This window comes from Bombus huntii, chromosome 1 (assembly GCF_024542735.1).
Source record: "Bombus huntii isolate Logan2020A chromosome 1, iyBomHunt1.1, whole genome shotgun sequence".
NCBI lineage: Eukaryota > Metazoa > Arthropoda > Insecta > Hymenoptera > Apidae > Bombus > Bombus huntii.
In genome coordinates, this window is record NC_066238.1 from 15,303,618 (window position 1) to 15,326,211 (window position 22,594).

At 31.7% G+C, this 22,594-nt stretch overlaps 6 protein-coding genes across 21 annotated transcripts; 2 read left to right on the forward strand and 4 right to left on the reverse strand.

The window, feature by feature from the left end:
* Positions 1-5: 5 nt before the first annotated feature.
* LOC126866187 (odorant receptor 24a-like) lies at positions 6-2,482 on the reverse strand. Of its 2 annotated transcripts, none has more exons than XM_050619489.1 (5): positions 1,839-2,482; positions 975-1,607; positions 689-796; positions 411-563; positions 6-353 (listed from the first exon to the last, which is right to left on the reverse strand). In XM_050619489.1, exons 1-5 carry the CDS (start codon positions 2,085-2,087, stop codon positions 294-296), a joined length of 1,203 nt encoding a protein of 400 aa, XP_050475446.1. In that variant the 5' UTR covers positions 2,088-2,482; the 3' UTR covers positions 6-293. The 2 variants fall into 2 exon arrangements, with proteins under 2 accessions (XP_050475446.1, XP_050475454.1); XM_050619497.1 differs by lacking the exon at positions 1,839-2,482 and having other exon boundaries at positions 975-1,246; positions 1,321-1,461.
* A 48-nt stretch (positions 2,483-2,530) lies between these two features.
* On the reverse strand, positions 2,531-4,921 carry LOC126866193 (beta-parvin). The gene is made up of 6 exons (XM_050619511.1): positions 4,772-4,921; positions 4,310-4,493; positions 3,835-4,098; positions 3,358-3,752; positions 3,044-3,287; positions 2,531-2,961 (listed from the first exon to the last, which is right to left on the reverse strand). The coding sequence occupies exons 2-6, from the start codon at positions 4,425-4,427 to the stop codon at positions 2,885-2,887; spliced, it is 1,098 nt and encodes a 365-aa protein (XP_050475468.1). The 5' UTR covers positions 4,428-4,493; positions 4,772-4,921; the 3' UTR covers positions 2,531-2,884.
* Positions 4,922-4,968: 47 nt separating this feature from the next.
* On the forward strand, positions 4,969-6,441 carry LOC126866200 (28S ribosomal protein S35, mitochondrial). Its single transcript, XM_050619525.1, has 3 exons — positions 4,969-5,297; positions 5,419-6,044; positions 6,128-6,441. Exons 1-3 carry the CDS (start codon positions 5,195-5,197, stop codon positions 6,398-6,400), a joined length of 1,002 nt encoding a protein of 333 aa, XP_050475482.1. The 5' UTR covers positions 4,969-5,194; the 3' UTR covers positions 6,401-6,441.
* A 690-nt stretch (positions 6,442-7,131) lies between these two features.
* Positions 7,132-16,438, reverse strand: LOC126866036 (kinesin-like protein KIF18A). Of its 14 annotated transcripts, none has more exons than XM_050619128.1 (7): positions 16,210-16,358; positions 15,986-16,140; positions 14,150-14,221; positions 13,849-13,936; positions 12,539-13,544; positions 7,706-11,261; positions 7,132-7,486 (listed from the first exon to the last, which is right to left on the reverse strand). In XM_050619128.1, exons 6-7 carry the CDS (start codon positions 10,315-10,317, stop codon positions 7,450-7,452), a joined length of 2,649 nt encoding a protein of 882 aa, XP_050475085.1. In that variant the 5' UTR covers positions 10,318-11,261; positions 12,539-13,544; positions 13,849-13,936; positions 14,150-14,221; positions 15,986-16,140; positions 16,210-16,358; the 3' UTR covers positions 7,132-7,449. The 14 variants fall into 14 exon arrangements, 13 of the variants coding, with proteins under 13 accessions (XP_050475085.1, XP_050475094.1, XP_050475129.1 ...); XM_050619137.1 differs by having other exon boundaries at positions 14,150-14,227; XM_050619172.1 differs by having other exon boundaries at positions 7,706-11,255; positions 12,539-12,633; positions 12,710-13,544; positions 13,849-14,221; positions 15,522-16,140.
* A 1,117-nt stretch (positions 16,439-17,555) lies between these two features.
* LOC126866175 (pyruvate dehydrogenase [acetyl-transferring]-phosphatase 1, mitochondrial) lies at positions 17,556-19,462 on the forward strand. 2 transcript variants are annotated; one of them, XM_050619436.1, is made up of 4 exons: positions 17,556-17,698; positions 17,755-17,896; positions 18,028-18,504; positions 18,636-19,462. In XM_050619436.1, exons 1-4 carry the CDS (start codon positions 17,567-17,569, stop codon positions 19,316-19,318), a joined length of 1,434 nt encoding a protein of 477 aa, XP_050475393.1. In that variant the 5' UTR covers positions 17,556-17,566; the 3' UTR covers positions 19,319-19,462. The 2 variants fall into 2 exon arrangements, with proteins under 2 accessions (XP_050475393.1, XP_050475402.1); XM_050619445.1 differs by having other exon boundaries at positions 18,040-18,504.
* Positions 19,402-22,411, reverse strand: LOC126866182 (vacuolar protein sorting-associated protein 4). Its single transcript, XM_050619460.1, has 6 exons — positions 22,035-22,411; positions 21,835-21,946; positions 21,346-21,722; positions 20,942-21,209; positions 20,379-20,821; positions 19,402-20,274 (listed from the first exon to the last, which is right to left on the reverse strand). The coding sequence occupies exons 1-6, from the start codon at positions 22,056-22,058 to the stop codon at positions 20,173-20,175; spliced, it is 1,326 nt and encodes a 441-aa protein (XP_050475417.1). The 5' UTR covers positions 22,059-22,411; the 3' UTR covers positions 19,402-20,172.
* Positions 22,412-22,594: the final 183 nt, after the last annotated feature.

The window sequence follows — 22,594 nt, forward strand, 5'->3', positions numbered from 1 at the left end:
CAAACTTGAAATATATTTGCAATACGCATTATCTTGCTTTTATTTACCATCTACCAAGAAAGAAGAGAAAAAACAGCGTTGACTTGGTAGCTTACTATTGCTCTACTTATGATTAGGCAAATACACAATTCGTACAAATCGTTTTGCAGCTTAAAGATCGTCGAAAACTGTATTTTACAAAGCTATTATGCTTTTTCTTTTCGATGTCTTTTTCCCCTATTATTATCATCGTAATCATCATTATTAGGTACTCTTACTATCGTGATACTATATCAGTACCAATTTCATTTATATTATTTATCCTTATCAATGGTTTCTAACAAGAAATAGTAGGATACTGCGGTATTCAAAACCTGGAAATATACACGAGACAGGTGTATTGAAAATGATTAAATCGAAAGATAGATTACCTTAACAAAAAGATCCAATGAAACTTGCATCAAGTCACACGCTTTCAGAACTATCGATCTCTGTGCTAATATCAGCGTAAAGCCTTTTGCGAAACTAGTATCCTTGTGTTTGTACCAATCGCTAAAATAAACCTTGTGACGAAAACGATCGCTCTACGAAGGAAACGAAGATTAAGGAGGCTGATTGCAAGTCTACGTATAATCGACGTTCGCTAGTTTAAGGAACAATTTGAGATGACGATAACTCGAGACGACAACAAGCAAGTACATCTACGAACCTCAATAAGAATTACGTCTGCAGGCCAGGCGTACAGGAACGTTTGTAATAATTTCATAAAAATGAAAACAGTACACATTATGATTTTACCCATAATTTGTCCTTTAACCTGTCAAACAACCAACCCGTTAAGTAATCGTTTTAGTTATTATAGATATTTACGCATGCATAGAAAGAAGGCCAAATGAAAATCGATAGAATCTCAAATTTAACTGAGCTTAAATATGTAAATAGTAAACAGATGTTGTGCAAAGTATTTTCTCGATTATCTTTATCGGGACTCTCACCTGCAAAACCTGAAATATTAAAGTACATAGACTCGTTGCGCTCGTTATTGTCGTTAATAGTATGACGGGTCCGTAAGCTTCTTGAACAATGTCTCGACATTTCAGTAACAGAGCGTGCTTGTTGACGCATTCTTGAAAGATCCGTTTACGATTCTCCTCATACTCTTTATTCGCCTTATTCTTCTCGTCAGTTGAAAATCTCATCTCGAACTCAAAACCCAACAAACGTAACATTACCGATATACGAAATAAGCAAAAGCTGAAAAATCCATCTACACCGGTAGATACAGAGATTATATTCCAAACAATATTCAAATCAAAGAGATAATGCAATTGCCAGACTAACATTGAATCAATCGTCCAAGGATAACTTGCAGGAAAGAGTAAAGGATATTGTAGATTTGTTGTATTATTCGCGTTGTAAAGTATTCTCGTAATCAACGGTTTAAATGCGTGTATAGTGCTGTTGATTGCCATTAACGTAAACTGTAGATAAATCAATCGATAAAACGTTCGAACCCAGGAAAAAGCTATTGATCCTATATCTGTTTCGCTTAGTGCTTGTTCCAACATAGAACTGAGTATATCATTTGCTTGTTGCAGTTTATTTTGGTAGATGAAAAAGCAGCAAGCCTAAAAAAGCAAAAAGTATCTTGTTGTAAAATGTCGATAAAAAATTTCGATCGTTCATGTTTCAATTACATAAATTGAATCACGTATCTTGAATATCTTTGTTTGCCTACAACTCGGATTCGTTGAATTTGAAGGCAGGATACGTATGACACATTTAAATATTAGAAGTGACAATTCGGTTATATGAATGAAATGGATTCTTTTAAAATATATGTAGATAAACTTACAAACCTTCATAGTTGTATTCAATATGGCACAGAAGAGGGAAAACGAAGCGGTAAGCAAAGCGATATTCTGAACATTCTGTGAGCAAAAATTTCCTACGACGCAGAGTGAAATGAAAGAGGAAAATATCGACCAAATTGATATGCACCGATAAAATACATCCCGCTTCTTCGTAATCGGACACATCCCACTAAGTAGGAGAAAACGTTTTACGAAACTAGCATACTTTCTATATATTTTTAGTTCTTTCGACATCGTTGAAATTGCGACGGCAATTCTACCTGAATCAATGCATAAGCATCATTCCCAAGACAAGTTACATCTGAATAACGATCGATCGATACATATTACGCTGTTCTGCTTTGCCATTATATATCAATCGACCGCTTGATAACAATGTATAATTTATCTTCTGAAGTTGGTAAATTGCTTGAAATTGATCAGCAATGCTAAATATTTTATCCAACAGTTTATGCGCTTGTTCTTTCGCATCCTCTGTCGCGTAAAGCATAGCTAAATTAAACGTTACGAAAGCAATTTTGAAAATGTGCGTTGAAACTTGTAAAATTTCTAAGAATCATTTCCTTGTACGAGCATTAATAATAATAAAAAGGAAAGAAAAAGAATTTAAAATTTGTACTAGGCGCCGATGAAAACAATTTATCAGGGATAATCAGGGATAAAAAATATCAGATAGATTTAAAAAGTAAAATTTTTATATTTCTTAGAATCTTCATAAGAATGTATAAAATTCGTACAACTATATTTAACTTGAATAAATTTGAATAATAACATAAGGATTATAATTTTGAAGAAATATTAGATTTTAAAGACATGACAACATCCTTTCTATTTCGCTTCTACTACATCTATTATTCCTCACTTTTTTTGTCCGTTGTTCATTATCATATGCAAAAGTACATTGCTCGCGTACCAATTATGAAAACCATATTCTTTGGTTAGTAACGTTAGTAACATTAGCAACACTAATTAACTCTCATTAATTTGTTCAAATCTTATTATATTTATCCTCCTTTAAATTATTTATTAACTTAATTCATGCTTTTATATTTTGTGAATAAATTGTACAATACTCGTAGAGTTGATTTTAGATCCAAATTTACAATATCTGCAAACAAAATATAATGTCACCAGTCACATTCATTTAGTTCCGATATTTCATAAGTATTGCAGTTAACAACAATACCAACCTTCTGGGCGAGCCTTGGGTTTTGGTAGACCAATATCTTGCATAATATCAAATGCAAATGAAACATTATGTACCTTATGATCATGTGTTTTAGGTGTCAAATGAAAACTACCTAAAGGTACGAAAAAACCTTCGAGAAGTCCAAGTAGAAGAGTTAAAAAAACACCATCATGAAATTGCGTATCTAAATCTGTCACCTCCAAATGAACTTTACTCAAGTGTTTATTGACGAAAGAAATCAATGACTAGAAAATAGAACTATGTATTGCATTGTAGAGAGCATATAATTTTTTATAACACAAATGAACAACACACCTTTTTAACTACAGCTAATTTATCAGCCGGATGATCAAAAAGACTATCGAAAGCGTCCCGTTCGCAACGCATTCCCAAATCATCGTACGTCGATGTAATTTCTTCTCTAACCGTTCTGTGTATTAGCTGGCCATCCTTCTTACGCACAACGACAACCTGAGCAGCTACTCTTTCTGGCAATCTAACAGGCGCTCGGAATTGCCTTGCCAAACCAACCAATAAATGTAAAATGGCAACAATGTTTTTCGAATGAACAGATTCTACGTTCCACTTGTAAGGAGGATGGCGTCCTAATACTTGATTAGCAGCTGACAACACAACTGCTAATTTCTGTTTCTGACCTTCTTCTGATTGAGTCACTTCAGGTACATCTAACTTCTTTCCCGTCAACTTTTCTAAAATTAATAAAAAAAATATGCCTACTTAGACTCCATGTATTAGAAGAATTCTATTCAATTTTGCTATTATATAACATACCCAATAGTTTCTGTAGTACCTGTCCATCATACAAATCTTCTGCAATATCTTTAACAATAATCCGCTGGTCGGCTAATTCATCGTTGATCCATTCAATCAGGACAAATATTAATTCTTTGAGTTTAGAATCTTCCAAAGACCTAGGCTCTATCATTGAACGTTCCTCGTTTTCATCTAATGCATATTCTTCTGGTGGCATCTCTGGATTGGCTGCAAATCCTGGTGAATCAATTGCATACTTCCCTTCCTCCTGTACTTCTTGCACTATATCAAACAAATTCAAAATAAACATAAACAGTAACTTTAAGAAAAAACATTTACAAAATACAAATCGAACATCGACATTACCAACAATATCATTTTTTAAAGTTTGAAGCTACTCGTACCATATAAGGAAATATATCCCGTAAATTCTCGTAAAAGAAGCATAAGCAAAGTTAACTTGTCACAACGTAATGTAAACGCAGTATGATACCTTCTTTGATACGCTTTTTTCGACCCAAGGTCCCAATCTTATCCCAGAAACTTTCTTCTTTTTCATCCTTCCTCGTAGAAATAGGAGGTCGTGGAGATTTTGGACGTGGAGACGACATATTCAACACCAACGTTCATCAAAAATAATCCGAAGAATGAAGGATGTCATCTCTCGAAATACCAACCTTTAACCACATTTACAAACATCGATTGTATATGCATACATTATATTATATGCATGTGTACTTCAGATCTTTTTTGAGCATCTATGTTGAAACAAACTTTGCAAGTATCAGTTTTAAGTACATTTACGTCTTTATCGTTGCATAGATTCATAATTATCAACTTTTGTAATCTTTAATTATTTTACACATATCCTTAAAAGTAAAACTATTTCGAAAAACATGCTGACATCTTAATTCATAGAAATCATATAGTAACATCTACTGTAGCATATACATACATTTCAATCGTGGTTTTCTTTAGAAATGTTTTAATTCATTTAAAATATGTCATACTTCCTCGGATATTCTTCAGAACTTCAGATCATATAAAAAAAGATATATGTAAAGATTATATGTAAATAAAGAAAGATTATTTGTTATAGAGTAGATTATCATTCACACAAAAATGTCGTTTACATTTACTTAAACGGATTTTGTATTTGAAGTTAAATAAAAAATAAATAAAATTAAATTTCTATCTAATTATGTATTATATTATAACAACATTCGTTATACAGTTAAAAACAATATGCACATGCGCATATATGTATATACAGAATTGAGCCGTTTAGGAACTATTTTCTTAGATAGGTCTCTGCGCTGTGTAAACCGTAAAACGTAATTTAAGGTTATTAGCAAAGTATCAAGAAATAATTGTTAAAATGTTATCGCTAATAAGACGTTACGAAACCCAAAATATTATAACGCCATTAAAAATCATGAAACTTTCGTTATCATCTTCTGCGAGCATCGATGATGATATAGGTATTATAACGTTCTTCTAACCAAACTTCCTATTAAATATAATTTTTTACAAAAGCATAAACATATTTTTATTATGTAGTGCTCGTGCGCATTTTTAATTTATATATACTTTCTTTCATAGAATTTCGGGTATTGCAATTACTGCCAAGTGAAAAGAAAGTTACAAACAAAAAGTTACAAAGAAACGCAATTGTGGATTTAGTAATTAAAAAAAGAAGTGAAATGTCAGCTAATCAAGATTGGCAGACAATTTGGCCTGCTGCACGAACATTTCATCCTGATATCGTACCATTTCCTTTACAACAGGGATATAAAAATACAAAAGGTATACGTCCTAATAAATATGGAAATGCAGAGTTAATGAAAATTCCAAACTTCTTACACCTTACTCCACCTGTTATTAAAAAACATTGCGAAGCATTAAAAAAATTTTGTACGAGATGGCCAGAAGAATTGGAAACAAATGAAGCATGTGTAAAATACTTTCCTGTTGAAATAATTACATCTGATTATTGCTATTCTTCTCCTACAATAAGAGAACCTCTTGCTAGAATAGTTAATTTGAGAGTAAGACTATCCTCTTTGCATTTAAATACTCATGCTAAAGATAAAATACTTAGGTTACTGGGTGATAGGTATAATCCTAACACAGATATGATAACAATAACTGCAGACAGATGTCCATCTAGAAAACAGAATTTAGATTATGTAAAGTACCTACTAACTGCATTGTTTCATGTATCTTGGGTAAGTCATTTCCCATTAATTATATCAATTTTCTGATAAATATAGCATACAAGCAAAGCAAATCAAACAAGAATTGTTTTTAGCGTTTTGAACCATGGGAAACAGAAAAATCTGAAGTAGATATGGAATATTATGACTGGGATAAAAGTAAAAGCAGAAAATCTTTAACATCTATGTATAGTTGGCCAAACATGCCAACTGATTCCAACTATGAATACATCCCACATGTAACAGAATATAAAATTGCAGTTTCTGATTTAATAAATAAAGGAGAAGATCAATTTTCAATCAATAAATACAGACAAGCTGTTAAAAATGTGTTAAACCTAAAATCTTATGATTTTAAAAATAAGTAAAGAATAAGTAAATAAAAATATTGAGTTTGTAATGTTTGTCATTCCTAGTTTAACTGTATTAACTGTTATAGAACGTTCATGTGTAAAAAAAACATAAAACTGTGATAATGTGATATAATGTAATTGAAAAGGTAAGTTTTTATACTTTATTATATAAAAAATTAAAGGATTATGGAAGTAGTTGTACAATAATTTTTTATTTCGACAAAATTGTTTACCGCCGGACACTGACTATGGTATATAAAGACATATCGTTAAGTGCTATACCATATATTTGGAATACAGGTTGCATTATGCAATACAAAAAAGAAAAAATAAATTTAGGATATTTACAAATAAAAACCTAAAATTTAAGTTCAATTACGTTTATTTCATTTAAATTAAAAATACTTCTGCATCTTTGATAACTTAAAAAGCAATTAAGTTCATAAATTACAGCATATCTCATTTCTGACCTATGATAGTCATGCATTAAACATACCACAACTAAGAGGCAAACAATTTTCATTTGCAATATTCATTGATGTAACCATACATTCTTATCCAACAATGTTCCACAAATTAGTTTCTCTCCTGCAGGTGTTTCTGACTATTGCACCACAATATGAAACATTATGTAAATGCTACCTTATAAGATAAATGTAAATTGATGTTATTTTACTTTCCTGTGTTCTTTTTTCGATATTCAGTCTATAAATGATCATTTATTAAAATATCATTAAAAAGCAACATAAATCCACAAATACTTTTACTAAACAAATACAATTGGAAGGTACATTCGCACCTTTATAACATTGCATAATTTTATATAATTTCAATTTTATAACTAACATCTTCAAGATTTTATAATTATTATTTTTCTTATTACAATGTCATTTTTATGCTTATTATAATGTTACTTTATGCTATAAATTTTTTGTACTTATATGTCACTAAAAATATAAAATATTTAGTCAGACCTCCATCTATTGTCTTTCTGGCTCCAACATAAAAGATTACATATACATTTGTTTGTTGTTAAATTACTTTTCATATTATTACTATCGCTATCATGGAATTTTTGACGAAGGTAGAACTGGACAGAATCTGCAACAATGTCATAATTTTTATTCCAAATGAAAAATATTGAATTACTTGTAAAAATTTGGAAATTTATCTCTTTAAACAATGTCAAAAAATTTTTGTTTTAATAATTTAGGACCATTGTCATTATAGTTTAATATACTAATTTAGTAAGACTTATCGAGTCTTTTTTGTTAAACAATGCCAATAATTGTATTGCAATTTATTAAAACCTACACTTACTTTTGTTTTTCTTTTAGTTTTTGATAGGGATGCGTTGACATTAATCTCCTTCTTTCTTTCTCCCTTACTGCTTTCAATCCTCTATTTGATGTATTTATATCAAGATTTTCTTTCTTGAGTTTATCTGCTTTTAACTTATTTAATATGGTTATACTTTTAGCGCTCATTGTTACATGTGGCTTTTGCATATACTTTTTATTTTCTTTATCTTGAATTCCTATTGTACAGATTGTAATATCCTTACATTTAGGGGATATCTTCCTTGCTTGTTTGATAGGAGTTTTTGTTACATTCATATTATTTTTATCTGAAAGGACACGCTTTTTAACTTTTTCTTGTATACAATTTACATTTTGTCCTTCTTCTGTATTTTCCTTTATTACTTTCATATCAGTATTACAATCCATGGTTGATTCTTCTTCCAATGTGATAGTTACATTCTGTGTATCAAACACTTCTTTTTCAGAACAAAATGTATTGAAAGTTGCATCCAATGCATCTTGATCATTTAAAGGTTGTAATACATATATAGGTATCTTACTATTAAGGGGATCCATTAAATGGGGTACACTAAGGCATGTCAAGTTATAAAAACACTCCTCATGTTTAGTTGTTTCCATATCTGACCATTTTATATTTCTCACTCCTTCCAATAATTTGATCAGCTGTTTAAATTCTTCCTTCATTGTATCTGTCATGGTTCCATATCCTCTCATCATGTTATAATAATTTTGTAATGTTGTACTCATCATTTTAATCATTGAATAATAAGACTCTATTTCACATTGTTGAAGATTATTTACTTTCTTTGCATGTTCATACTGTTGTTGTAATCTAGAATTTTCTATTTCACTAGTTTGTAGTGCAAACATATCTTCTAATTTTATAAGTTTCTTTAACTTTGCTTCCGCATACAGTTTTTGTATTTCTGTTTCTACTGAACACAGTTCTTCCCATGCTGCTTCCATCTGTATCTTTAACGAATCTCTTTGTCGTTCAAAGTAATGCAGTGATTTATTAACTCTTGATTTACCACTTGCATTTTGTTCTTCAAGCGTCAAAGTATCAACAGCTGCTGTTAGATTATGCAATCTTTCATCTGCTGCTTTCTTATATTGAATTCTACAGCATAATATCTTGTCTGCGCTTTCTAATGAAAGGACTTTTTCATTCAGAATTCTCTTTTTTTGAAGTAATTCAATTAATTTATTGCTATCAATTAGTGCAGCTTTATCTATTTCCTCATTAATGTTATTACCTTGACCCTGTGGTAATACATGCTGCGAACTATTTTCAAATGCTAATAGCTTTTGTTTTAGATAATTTATTTCTTTCTTTTGTTCTTCAACCATTTTTATATATGCAGTTACATGCATTTCACAGGATAGAATATTTTTCTTTATATGAGTTTTGATCTTCTTTGCTCTATTTGCATATCTCAATGTATTGTATGTATCCTCATAACTAAAGCTAGAAGGTGCTATGTTAGCTATCATAACTGTCTGACAATTTCCACCTAATGAGTCTTTTAAGAGACGAGTCAATTTAGAATCTCTGTATGTTATATGTTTTGCACCATCTGCTAACTTATTAATGCAGTTGCCTAGAGCCAATAAAGATTTATTAATATTTGCACCTTCTTTAAACCTTGCCCCTTTACAACCTGTAGCAGAAGCTCTTTCAGAACCAGCTAAATCAATCATAGACAGTTTAACTTGTCGTACTTGACCATCCATTTTGTTGGTGATATTAATATAAACTTGAAAAACTGCGTGACTTCTGCTACTTTCCTCATTTGCATCAGTAGGATGTTGAGTGCGATTTTTATTGCCTTTTGCTAAAAGTGTCAATAATTCTTCAGCATTCTGAATAGCAATTATTTTAAGACCAGCAACAATTACTCCATATCTACCATCGTCTCTTAAATGCAAAGGACCAGATTTATGTAAAAGATCTTGCACATTTTCATTATAAATTTCTAAATACGTTACACCTAAATTAAATTCACGTTGATCACTCTGCTGTTCTATTTGATAAAATAATTCTGCGACTGTCCTGTATGTGATACCAGGATCATTGCTACTACCAAGCATAGTATGAGTTTTTCCAGCACCAGTTGCTCCATATGCAAATACAGAACAATTATAACCATCCAAAAGATTGCAAATCAAATCTTTCGTACTTCCTTCAAATACATCACTGTTATTCGACGTCATGTCAAATATTTTGTCAAAGATGAATTGCAATTCTTTATTTTGTTTCTTAAGCAAATCACGACCTTTCTGAGCAACACCATGATAAAAAAATGGATTCTCCTCTTCTTTAGGATCGAAAATTAGCATTTTATCGTCAACGATCTTCAAAACAGTTTTACAATTGCCCTGCTGTTCGTGCTCATTTTGCGGTCGTATTCTTACGATTACTTTAATACTCGTCTGTGAACCAGATTCAGTTTGTATGGATAAACTTGGGCTTCCACTTGTGCTTGGCTTTGTTGAATTGTTTGAAATTCGTTTCTTTGGCAACTTTTTAACTTTGTTTGGCGAAAATGCTTTCGCCAAATCTCTTTTATTAAACACCATAGTAAACTTTACTAACTTACATACGAACATCCATTACTGGCCGTTGAATGTAAACTAAGTGTTCAAATTTAAATTTCTGCATCCTGAACTCTTCAAAGACAGTTTTGACAATAGTAAACATATTTATAGTGACATTTTAGGGAATTTTTCCAAACAGAAATTCAACTTTGAGTTTGTTTTATTTTTCTTTCAGTATTACTTATATTACTTACTTATAGACTGATGATATCATCGAATAATGAGATCAAAATCGAATAATAATTATTTTGATTTTTGTCCACTTCATGTCACATTATGGGCCGTGCTGAGATCAAACGTGCCCGAAAATTGGGTCATGAAAAAGCAACATGGAAGGCAACTAAGTTTTCGTTGTTGTTCAAACAGGGACAAATAGAGGGTCTCTGGTTCTGTCTGATAAATTCAGTACATATTATGCATGGACAGAACGATACCTCTTATCTACTATGTCGATTTTTCACGACTCAATTATCGGATGGTTTTTTCTATGCTTTCGGTATATTAGTGTTAAGACCTATTTATGTGGCTGTGTTCAGTATATTAGTGTTAATTTCCCAAATATCTATCTACATTAATATTACACCAAAAAAAAAAATTCAACTTTGAATTGTCATGTTACGTTTGCGGTTTTGGGGAAAAATGGTGAGTGAGTTGGAGCGTGGAGCTCTGAACCGCCCTGCTCTCTGGAGTGCGCGAAAATTGAAAAATCTTTTATTTTAAAGCTAAGATTTATTCAGAAGTTAGCTTGTCAAGAATACAAGAAAATTATCTCTCAAAAATAGATAAAATTGATCCGCTCAAAAAAACTCATCTTCGATCGCAATTTCGACGCCTGTCCACTCTTCTCTATTCTTGGATATCCTTCCTTGCTTACCCTGATGGGTGAAATTGCTCGTCGAAGTACTATCTTTGAGATTCATCCGCTCTTGAGCCCATGGACATGGAAGACACTTAAACTTAGAAAAGTTTACATGAATTGGTAAAGAGAAAAGATCTCGAGAAAATCTAGATTCTTCCAAAGATTCTAGGTGACTTGTCCTACAGTTGCTAATTCGATACGGCCCTTAACGGAACGTTACGTGATGCAGTGCTTTCTGTCTATGTGCTATTATTCCACTTGTACTATATATGTCTTGTAACGAAAAACACTAAAAAGTGTAAAATTTGTTAAACTAATAATTAAAACCTGTTCGTTAAACTAATTGTAAATTGTTTAAGAAAGAGAAGTTGTTTACATACATATATGTGGTGGATGCTAATGATACTTCCCGTCTTACAGAAAATAAAATTGTATTTGGTGAATTAATTTCATATGAATATATTTCGGGAAAACCATTGTCGTAAAAAAATTAAATATATTGCTTATGCTTTCATTGTTGTTCATGCACAGAGTACCATTTGTATATATAATATGCACCACTTAACTATACGAAAGATACATATATACGTTTCTTATTCTACCCAAAGTATTATCTTGTTTATAAACTACAGTCGTTCGGTTATTCTATAGTTTCAATTTTTATTCTCTTTGGCAATGCTGAAAATACATTTGTCTTATTGTTAAATTTATGAGATTAACTGCTATTATTAAATTAACCGTTTTAGCGTCACGTAGCGCGATCGCGTTATTCGCGTACTGTGGTGAAATGTGTCGCGATGTTTGATCACGATCGTCAGTTCGCAACACGCTCGGTTCCGAATGTAGCTCCTTGCGAGTCATATCAGAGTTTCCTCTCGTAATTACTTTTTTTTCAAATAATCGTAAACCACCTGCATAAATAAGCTGTTTTTGTTGAATTTATTTTTATTTACATATACTTCTGCATAGTACAAATTTTTGAAAATATAAAAAAACAATATAATATTTTATTTATAGTAGATATAAAACTAGATTACTAATGTTCATTGTCATATTTAGAAGTAAGTCTTTTATTTAGTTCACCCATTAGGATGATAAATGAAACAAATAAACAATATATATTAAATCAGAACACAAAGATGTAAACACACAAAGACATTAAAATTATAGTCATGGTTTTACAGGATCATGACATTCATTATTTTTAAAACAGACATGTTTATGAAGACATAATGGATGAAGCCCTTTTTTGCACTGCATACAAATTAAATTCGATCGTTTTATACCGTTAATTTTACTGCTACAAACTACGCACTGTCTTAAATTTCTACCTGGTAGTTTCATTAAGCCAAATATTCTGTCATTATCACTTACCATATGTTGTTTTTTGACTTGCATCCATTCATGCTCTATTTCAGATATAATACTTGATGTAAATTCCAATCGAGTCATTGGCTTCTTTTTGCTAACTTCCTTATAAAATAGATAGGAATTTAATACCATACGGGCAATGATGTGAAACGTAATTTTTTTCCAATATTTTACCGTGCGGCGTTCATCAAGATAGACGTATAACATTTTGTCCGATTTGCCAACTCCCCTCATATAACTATCATAACCTATGTATGGTTTTGCTCCACTTCTTTCGTTTTCATTTCGTTTTTTAATTACTATGGTATTGTCATTTGAAGCATGCGTCGAAATTAATTTGGATACTCTATTCGCGTGTTCAACTATTGGCATAAATTTTAGGCATGGGTCGTACTTTTCATGGCCTGGTGGGAAACATTCTTTATTATCGACTAAATGAAAACATTGATAAATAAGCTGGAATCTATTTCGCGAAAACATTTTTGAAAACCAGGGTATGCTCCTTGAATTTTCGGTCCAATAAGAAAATATCGTTGGTCGCCTCGTTATCCCCATTTCCAATAAAACTGCTATAAACGCCTTTATTTCGAGCAAAGTAACTGGTTTCCATAGTTTCATTCGAGATCTTTGGGTGATTTTACGTGATTTTATTAATTGTTCGGCGTACTTATTCGTTTCGCGAACCATTAATGTTAGCAGGAATGAATCGATGAACAAATTAAAATAATCGATAGGTTTAGATTTGTTAGTTAGCGATGGCTGTGGCCCAGTGCCTTCAGTAAAGGAAAATAAATTCTCTTGTTCACCTATATCATTAATAGAAGCACTTGCAGATGTAGCAGAACAGATAAAACTGCATGGAATACTATCTTCGCTACTAGATGTATCAAAAACGTCTATTCTCCTTCTTTTTGAAACTGGAACGATCTTACTACTGCTATCGTCAGATTCAGAAGTTGAATTAGGTCTCCAACTTGACTTCGTTCTTTTCTTTTTCGTATCCATTGCCCTACAAGGAATACACGAATAATGAATAATCAAATTAACACTAAGCCTACCAGCGTCGGTTAAATTGACCGCTCTCGAACTTCTACACAAATTTAACCATATTTAAACGTTATCATATCGCTTCATAATTTCTGACTTTTCCTAAAACATACATACAATATATTTTTCGATATTTACTTTTAGTTTGCTCTTTTATTTTCTAAGAAAAATTTGTATCCTGCCTTGTAATCAGTACAAAGAAAAGACTATCTCAAAGTCAGATGACAAACAAAATCAGTAATAACAAATAATAATAGCTATTACACCTGTAATCTTGTCATAAAACATAATCGCATCCCTCGATTAAGATGACCACCAGTTGTCAAGACATATCAATTCAGGCCCATAATAATCCTAAGGAACCGCCATAAAATTTAGCATTTTTTACAGTCCATTGTTATAAACATTTTAAAAGTTGAGAAGTTTCTTAGGGTTATTGTTCATTGCGATAAAACAAGGGAAAAGCGGGGTTTTCTCAACTCCACCCTCGAGTAACCGTTGGTGGAGAACGGCCAATATTCATCAATATTTTCGTATAAATATCGCCGTCACAGACCATATTCTTACTTGCTATCATCCTTTCGACCAGAATACATCTCAGTTTGTTAGTCAATCAGTCGACATCTAAACTTGTTATCTCTGAAACTCAAACAGAAAGCATCTCAGAGCATTTTGTGTAAAGCTGTTATAAAGGGAAAAGTAAAGCATATCAAATTTGACAATAATTTTGTATTCCGTACATAGCGTTATTTTGTGATAAATATTTACCCTAAAAATGACAAGACTTCTCAAAATAAAATTGTAAAAAAAAAATAACAGACATAGAAGAAGACTGTTCAGCGTGCGATGAACAAGAAACTTCAACAACTGAAAACGGCATGGAAACACATGAAAACTATTTACAATCGAATCAGAATTGAATATCATTAGTAAATAAGCGTTCACGTCCAGAGAAAAGAGGAAAGAAATTATCGTTGACAGCAAAGAGTGAGACTGATGTAAAGAACCAACGTAACGAAAATGGGCCCGATGGGATAGTTTGAAGAGAAATAGATGCAAGTCCCAAATCTGGCAGGACATCAGTTCATAACATTTCTAGGAATATTTTAAACGGCATATAATGAAAGGACAAGTAAAGATGGCATTTTATCTTATCATCGATCACCGTATATATTTGGAGTATTGGAGGCTAAGAGGAAGCTAGATGCAACAAAACTAGATGCATTTATTGCTCTGATATATACCCGCGGTGCATATCAGGCAAAGAATTTAGATGTCTCATATTTATGGAATAAAATTTGGAGATCTGCATTTTTTCAAAAACAATGAACAAAAATGATTTTGCTGAAATTATGAGATTTATACGATTTGATAAGAAGAGCGAAAGAAGCCAGCATTTATGAACCAATAAATTTGCAATGGTATGGGGCCGATTTACAGAGAATTCACAAAATTGTTATAAACCTGCTGCACACATTATTTTTGTATAAAAAATCGCGGGAGAATACCATGCAATAAAACTATCAACAAGTTCAGATTCATTACTACAAAAGATTTGTCAAGTAAAAAATTGTAAAGGTTACAAAATTATAAAAATTTGTTTAAGATGCGGGAAGTATGTATGCGGCAAATATACATTTGATAATAAGATAATTTGTAAAAAATGCAACGAAGTTGAATAAGATATATCTCTATATACACAAAAGTGTAATTTTATTTGTCTATAGTTGAAATTAAACAAAAGTAAATTTGGCCGAAATTTTTTGAAAGTTCATCATTTTATATACATTCAGTTATAAATTAACCATTATCTAAGTTAAATCATAAAAACTATTACTTCTTTAATCACTGGTCATTTTGACTGTACACGGCAGGATTAGGTATATACAAAGTGTCGGTAGGTTTAGTGTTAATTAAAAAAAACTAATGTATAAATTACCTCTTGAATTGAAAAACCAAATCCTATATTATAGAATGTTATCACGCAAACAAAACGTAAAGCACGAATATTTCGCAACCTTTTGAATGTTTAGTATAACGTTTCTGATATGACTGATGAAACGAAACGCGAGCGCGTTGAGCGAATATTTTAACGAAAAAAACGAGTAGCGCGATCGCGTCGATCGGCATTTCTCGCAAATAAATAAACGAAACGCTATCGCGCTGCATGGGACAATCCGAACGAATTCTTAAAAACCCCTGACACTAAAACGGTTAATTAATTAACTGCTTTTAATAAAAATAATCACTAAAATGATACATTTGATTTTATTAACATAATTATTAATATAAGTCTTCTACATTAAAATTTGAAAATACTATATATATACTACTATATATATATAGTATTACTATATATATATATTGAGAAAAATACTATATATATATTGTTGAAATAATTACTTCTAGGAAAACTCCAAATCTTTCTCTTTTGTATACCCGTGACCTGGAAACGGCCGTTACGAAGAAAATAAAATTTACTGAAGCAAAAAATTAAAAATGGAGAGGTCCATATTATTGTGCCCTTGAATATGAATGTTGTTTTTGGGTTACAATGTCTAGAAACAGAAGAGCCATAAGTAAATTTTTATTGCTGTTTTTTGTAACTTTCAGCTAAAGTTACACACCAAGGTTAATTTTTTAGTAATGTCAGTTGTTGTAATGTAACACTGCTAGAATGAGGATTTAGATCAGCATACACTTATACTTATGCTTACTTCAATATATATATTTCTATCATAAATTCATCCACGCGTTCCTCTATCACATAACCTCAACATAACATTGATACAGTGTGGTTCTCTCATAACTGATACAGATAGATAGCGTGTTCTTACAGGTAAGCTGAAGATTATATTGAAGGACAGAAATAGTGCCACACGACATACGACTGTGGTGCCGAGTGTCGAGGTATTGCGCTCTCTCTCAGATTGTGCAAAAAGTAAGGAGAATACAAATAGTGGGGCGATCCGCCATCCACTACACAAGCTCTTCCTCTCTTTTCTCTTTTCTTCCTCTCACTAAACACTCATTAAAGAGAAAAAAGGATAACCTGAATATAACACTTTCACTTTTGTGTTCTCTTTACTGCCTCTTGTATTCTCTTTATTGCCTCTTACGCCTGGGAACGCGCAGTCTACCTGCATTAGTCATAATCACCTCTAGATTCTTAATACCGCAAATATTGACCATAAAGACACATATAAAGATAAAATGTGTAAGCGAGCTGAGAAAGCAATATATGTAAAAAGAAAAAGAAAACACTGCATAGAGGTCTCTTATGTCCTTGTCTATTAACGTATGCAGATTCATATACTAAATACATACATATAAAATAAGCGTAATACTAATCTCGGCTAAATTTTATTTTAGGAAACCAAAAATTATTGGCTTTTTTTGCACTTGTGTAGTTTTCGACGTGTAGAATCCAAGAATAGAAGTTTTAAGACGGGAAATCTATTGGTTCAAAAGTTATGATATTATGAAATTATGAAATTAAAAAATTACAGTTGGTCGGAGTCGCGAAGAAAATACCGAAGAGTCGCTTTTACAATCTTTTTATCTAGGCATATAACTAACATAAATTTAAAAAATGTACTTTTTTAATTTTTATTGCAGCCTCAAATAATAAAATTGTAAAGAGTGACCTTCACTATTTTCTTCGCAATCCTGAATTGCAATTTTAGAAAAACTTCTTTCATCTAAATAAATTAATCCTTCTAACTTCTTCTAAGTCATTTGGTTCCATTTTAAAAAAGTTATTCTGTTTTAAAGAGTATACTAATACTTTTGTTCATGACCGTATTTGTACGCGTGCGCATATATCGTATATGCGGCTGCTATAACAACAATTATTCTTAGAAAGACATTGCAAAAGATAGGAGCTTAACATAACCTGCGAGTGCGAGGCAGACAAAATGTGCTGTAGAAGTAAAAGCACGAAAATGTGCTAGTACAAATATACTGCAAAACCGCAGAAATAGAATGGTTTTACAAAACGTTGGCAGTAATTTAATTAAAACTGTCAGTAATGTATGCATTAGACATAATGAATGGAGTAGTAACAAATGTGCTCACAGATTATATATGGCATTGCCACGGCTTACACCACAAGAGGTAATATAGTCTTATCAAACTCTTTCCAAACTCTCTTTTTTATAAATATGTTGTAGGTTACAGCAATTTTGCAAGCTAATGAATATACCAAAGAATTTGATGGTGAAAGTTCTATAAAATATTACGATTCAAATCAGTTGGCATCCAATAATCCTATGGAAGATACTCGATCAGAGGCTCAATGTTTACTTACAAAAGGTACAGAAGTTGTATAAAACATTGGAAACAACTTATACATACACAAATTATTCGATATACTTTTATATTTTTACAATTAGTGACACAACGAATTTCATATTATGTACAACAAAAGCACAAATTTATTTTAGGAATATTGTTAGGTGTGTTTGATGGTCATGGAGGTCGTACATGTGCACAAATTATCTCAAAGAGACTTTTTCATTATATATCAGCATGTTTGTTGCCCACAAAATTACTAAAACAGTATCTCAACACAGTTAACTCCAGCAATAAATTAGAACTTCTTCAAATGTTCAATGATAAAGTGGAATTTATTTCTGAAATTAGAGATCTTTATCAAGCAAGTTTTTTAACTTTTGTCAAGGACTTAATAGAAATGGGATGTACAAAAGAATTTCAAATGGAAACAGCTTTAGAGAATGCATTTCTCAGATTAGATAATGATTTGTCGAACGAAGCACTTTTAAATTTAGGTAAAAGCAGTGCTGCTACAACTCTTGCTGTTGCAATGTCTGGTGCTGTAGCAGCTGTTGCACACATAGATGGTCCACATCTTCATGTCACTGGAGTGGGTGATTGCCAAGCAGTACTCGGCATACTTTCTGGTATGAGATGTAATTATCAGACTTTGTAATTTTATGAGAAATGGATATACAGTTTTCTTATTGTTGTCATTACTACTTAATATCTGCATCATTATCATCACTGTTATTAGTATTATTATCTTACATTATAGAAAATGATGATTGGTCTGCAAAATTAATGACCGTCGAACATAATACCGACAATCGTGCAGAAGTCGAAAGAATTCTATCAGAGCATCCATCGAACGAAAAATCAACTGTAATTAAATTGGAACGACTACTTGGACAATTAGCGCCCCTTCGTTCGTTAGGTGATTTTCGCTACAAATGGAGCAAACAAATCTTAGAGAAAGTAGTGGTGCCATATTTCGGTGAAACAGCAATTCCACCGAATTATTATACTCCTCCATACTTGACAGCGAAACCAGAAGTTAGATATCATAGATTAACACCAAGAGATAAATTTCTTATAATAGCTAGCGATGGTCTATGGGATTTAATGTCACCCTTACAAGCTGTACGTTTAGTAGGTGAGCATATGAGTGGAAAAGTAACATTGAGCCCATTGAAGCTGCCCCGTAAAAATATGAAATTATCAGAAATACATAAAATGTTGTTGCAACGTAAAGAAGGCTTGAAAAAGAAACCTCTTGATAGTAATGCAGCGACACATTTATTGAGAAACGCACTCGGTGGTACGGAATACGGAATCGATCATGTTAAATTGTCACAATTATTGACACTACCAGGAGAAGTTGTACGAATATTTCGTGACGATATTACAATAACAGTGGTTTATATGAACTCTGAATTTTTAAGACACTGCCCTCCGTGAATCAGTAGAAAACTTTCTTGTTACATTTATAAGATCTTTCACAATTCTTATTGTTTCTAGGCTTCTTGAAGGAAAAACTGAAATTCTATTGTGTACAGCTTGTTATTTATTTAATTAACAATAAAAACAATTTACACATGGAAATGGTATTTTGCTTATTTGATATACGTACACATATGTATATCACATACTACATGTAATCGCGTTCACGTAATTTAACGAATCGTTTCAAATTGATTATTAGTATAATTTATACTTACTGAGGAAAATGAATGCAAATGTCATTGATAACGTGTCGCTGATGTTTAAGCAAAATCAAAATTACAAAACATACAAATGAATTGCTAATCTACAATCATAAACATTGTTCAGAAATACTTATTAATCCTACATATGTATTGTACAATTAATTTGTTAGGTACAAGTATAGCAATAATTATATAAGTTAAAAACGCACAGAATTCGTTACATATTACGTTATGGATCGGTAGCATTTTAACTTTTTCTCGCGCTTTTGAATAAAAAATAGTCTATTGTTTTCTTTTTTTTGCAGATTAAAATGTAACTAATTTTCATCACAAAATATATATCGTTCATTCTGCGATTTTTATATTTTAACAAACAGTATTTGTAAATAAGCATCAAGCTCGCAATGTTGGCATTGCTATCGTGTAATGACTGTTGAAGGAAAAGAAAGTTTGAAAATAAAAGCCTGAGTCAATGTATGTTTGAACTTTTTGTATAAATATTACGTATCGCAATGTCGATAATCAAACAAGACATAAGGCAAGTGCATGTATAACAGAAAGATACTTTTGGAAGTATATAGCAACTTGATTAAAAAAATTTTAGTATCAACCTTCTTGACCAAAATCTTCTTTAAATTTTTCTAATTTAGCCATATCTTCTTCATTCACTGTGGGACGGGTAGTCGCTAATGACTTTAACATGTCTTTCTAAATATGAAAAGTAAATTATACCATATAATAGATTACAATTAAAAATTTTATAAGATAAGACTGAAATAATTCAATGGAAATAAAAAACATTCTATATTTACCATAGTTACAGGTGGTTCATACAATTTATCACCCTCAACTTCCATCCAGTTCATTTCAATAGCGGCTGGATCTCCCGGTGAACATGGTGTCAATAAATCATCCACAATAATAGAAGGATCTTTTGGTGATGGTCCTCTTACACGCTTGAAATGTGTTGCAGTTTGAACTAGTCTAACTGGCTGCATAAGAGCATCTCGTACGATAATACTTATATCAGCTCCAGAGTAACCATCAGTAGCAGCTGCTAATTTTTTAAAGTTTTCTTCTGTTAGACAATGAGAAGTACTTCCTAAATGAAGTTTGAACATTATAACACGAGCTTGTTCATCTGGTAAGGCAATGTAAATCCTCTTCTCAAATCTTCTTCTAATAGCAGAATCTAACACCCATGGTATATTAGTAGCTCCCAATACTAATATACCGTCATTATCTGATCCAACACCTAATGAATCAATTTACCATGTCATATTTTATTTATGTACATAACAACGCGTATCCGGAGAAATTAGTACATATGTCAACATATGTACAAATCAACAATTTATTCGAATATTTCGCTTACCTTGCATCTGAACTAAAAATTCTGTTTTTATTCTTCTTGCAGATTCGGATTCATTGTCGGAACGTGACGAGCAGAGTGAATCCACCTCGTCGATAAATATGATACTGGGTTTGTGTTGACGAGCTAATTCAAACAAATTTTTGACAAGTTTTTCAGATTCTCCAAGCCATTTGCTTACCAAGTCCGAGGATGACACAGAGAAGAACGTTGAATTATTAGCTTCAGTTGCAACAGCCTTTGCTAGATAGGATTTACCAGTACCTGGTGGCTGAAAATATCTTGAAATTACTTGAAAAAAATGATTGTAAATTACTTAGACAAAATTGCAAAATCCTTCTGCTGATAAGTCATGTTTTATAGTTAATTTTTACCTAAAAGTTATTTTGTACTTATGTAAAAGTTACCCCAAATAATAAGATACCCTTCCATGGTATCCGTTTTCCAGTAAACAGATGGGGAAAACGTATTGGCAAAATAACAGCTTCCTTTAGAGCTTCCTTGGCTCCATCAAGACCGGCAACATCGTTCCACTTAACATCTGGTTTTTCAATAATTATCGCACCTTCCAGTTTGCTTTGAAGTTTCTTCTTTTCAGGATCACTATCTGTATCACTGTCTCCACTATCGCTCTTCTTATCCTCAGTTTTAGAATTATCTTCACCAGCTTTTACAGGTTTCTTCTTACTTTTTTTCAAATATGCCTTTAATTTTTCAGCTCTTTCCAAATACTGCGTACATTTTGCTCTTATACTCTCTTTAGCTCTGTCACCTTGTGCTTCATCTAGAAAATAAAAACAATAGCATAACTTCACATTCATTTTTGTCATAATACTATTATAAAAAAGGGAAAAAAGAAAAATGATATTATAAAAGAAACCTGATAACAATCGTACATTTAATAGAATGTAGAAAATATTCAACAGCATGTTCATACAACCTAAGTGCTTCCTCATAATTTTTATTACGATCTTCTTCAGTAGCTCTAGTCACCAGATCTATAGCTTTCTATAACACACCAAATACATTTGTAATTACAATTGTTAACTTAGTCATGAAACAAAAACAATGAAAATAACATGTTTAAATAGCTCACCTGCAATATTGTACTTGAAGCCATTCTAATATTACTTTAAGCTGTATCTAACCTTTGCTACACGGTAGTTCACCGTCACGATGGGACGCAGCGTCTCAATAAAGAAAAAAGAAACAGCGATCGAGACGGCGACCTACCGCATCAAAAAGATATTCTATTTCGTTTGATAACCTTCAAAATTAGGTTGTCCAACGTCACTGCTTGACATATCACATATCTCACTAACACATTTTTAAACAAATTCTTGAAGGTAGACTATCTTCTACACTCCACACCGTTTAAACCGTCGCACTCTTAATCATACAGAACATTAAATAATGTCCCGTTCACAGAATGTTCTACCGAATCAATTAAAGATATAGTTACGATACTACATAAAATACAATATACGAAACAATATGCTTACGTACTTACTTAAGTACATATGTATATATGTAAAATATGCAAATAATATTATAGAAATTGTTATAAATACCTTCAAACGAATTTTAACGAATTGTTTTGTATAGATATATGAAAATTTTATAAACGAAAGATAAAAGGTCAGTAATTCAAAATAA

Coding starts and splice junctions, on each gene's coding strand:
- LOC126866036 (XM_050619201.1), bottom strand. CDS start 10,317: ATGTTCGTATGTAAGTTAGTAAAGTTTACTATGGTGTTTAATAAAAGA. Junction 7,487..7,705: donor AAACTAAAAGAAAAACAAAA/GTAAGTGTAGGT, acceptor ACATTGTTGCAG/ATTCTGTCCAGTTCTACCTT.
- LOC126866182 (XM_050619460.1), bottom strand. CDS start 22,058: ATGGCTTCAAGTACAATATTGCAG. Junction 21,723..21,834: donor TTTTCTACATTCTATTAAAT/GTACGATTGTTA, acceptor TTTATTTTCTAG/ATGAAGCACAAGGTGACAGA. Junction 20,822..20,941: donor ATTTTTAGTTCAGATGCAAG/GTAAGCGAAATA, acceptor TTGATTCATTAG/GTGTTGGATCAGATAATGAC.
- LOC126866175 (XM_050619436.1), top strand. CDS start 17,567: ATGGTTTTACAAAACGTTGGCAGTAATTTAATTAAAACTGTCAGTAAT. Junction 17,699..17,754: donor CACGGCTTACACCACAAGAG/GTAATATAGTCT, acceptor AATATGTTGTAG/GTTACAGCAATTTTGCAAGC. Junction 18,505..18,635: donor AGTACTCGGCATACTTTCTG/GTATGAGATGTA, acceptor CTTACATTATAG/AAAATGATGATTGGTCTGCA.
- LOC126866200 (XM_050619525.1), top strand. CDS start 5,195: ATGTTATCGCTAATAAGACGTTACGAAACCCAAAATATTATAACGCCA. Junction 5,298..5,418: donor GAGCATCGATGATGATATAG/GTATTATAACGT, acceptor TTTCTTTCATAG/AATTTCGGGTATTGCAATTA. Junction 6,045..6,127: donor CATTGTTTCATGTATCTTGG/GTAAGTCATTTC, acceptor AATTGTTTTTAG/CGTTTTGAACCATGGGAAAC.
- LOC126866193 (XM_050619511.1), bottom strand. CDS start 4,427: ATGTCGTCTCCACGTCCAAAATCTCCACGACCTCCTATTTCTACGAGG. Junction 4,099..4,309: donor AAAAAAGCGTATCAAAGAAG/GTATCATACTGC, acceptor TGTTTGATATAG/TGCAAGAAGTACAGGAGGAA. Junction 3,288..3,357: donor AATTAGCTGTAGTTAAAAAG/GTGTGTTGTTCA, acceptor TCTATTTTCTAG/TCATTGATTTCTTTCGTCAA.
- LOC126866187 (XM_050619489.1), bottom strand. CDS start 2,087: ATGTCGAAAGAACTAAAAATATATAGAAAGTATGCTAGTTTCGTAAAA. Junction 1,608..1,838: donor TATTGAATACAACTATGAAG/GTTTGTAAGTTT, acceptor TTGCTTTTTTAG/GCTTGCTGCTTTTTCATCTA. Junction 797..974: donor TAATATTTCAGGTTTTGCAG/GTGAGAGTCCCG, acceptor GTTGTTTGACAG/GTTAAAGGACAAATTATGGG.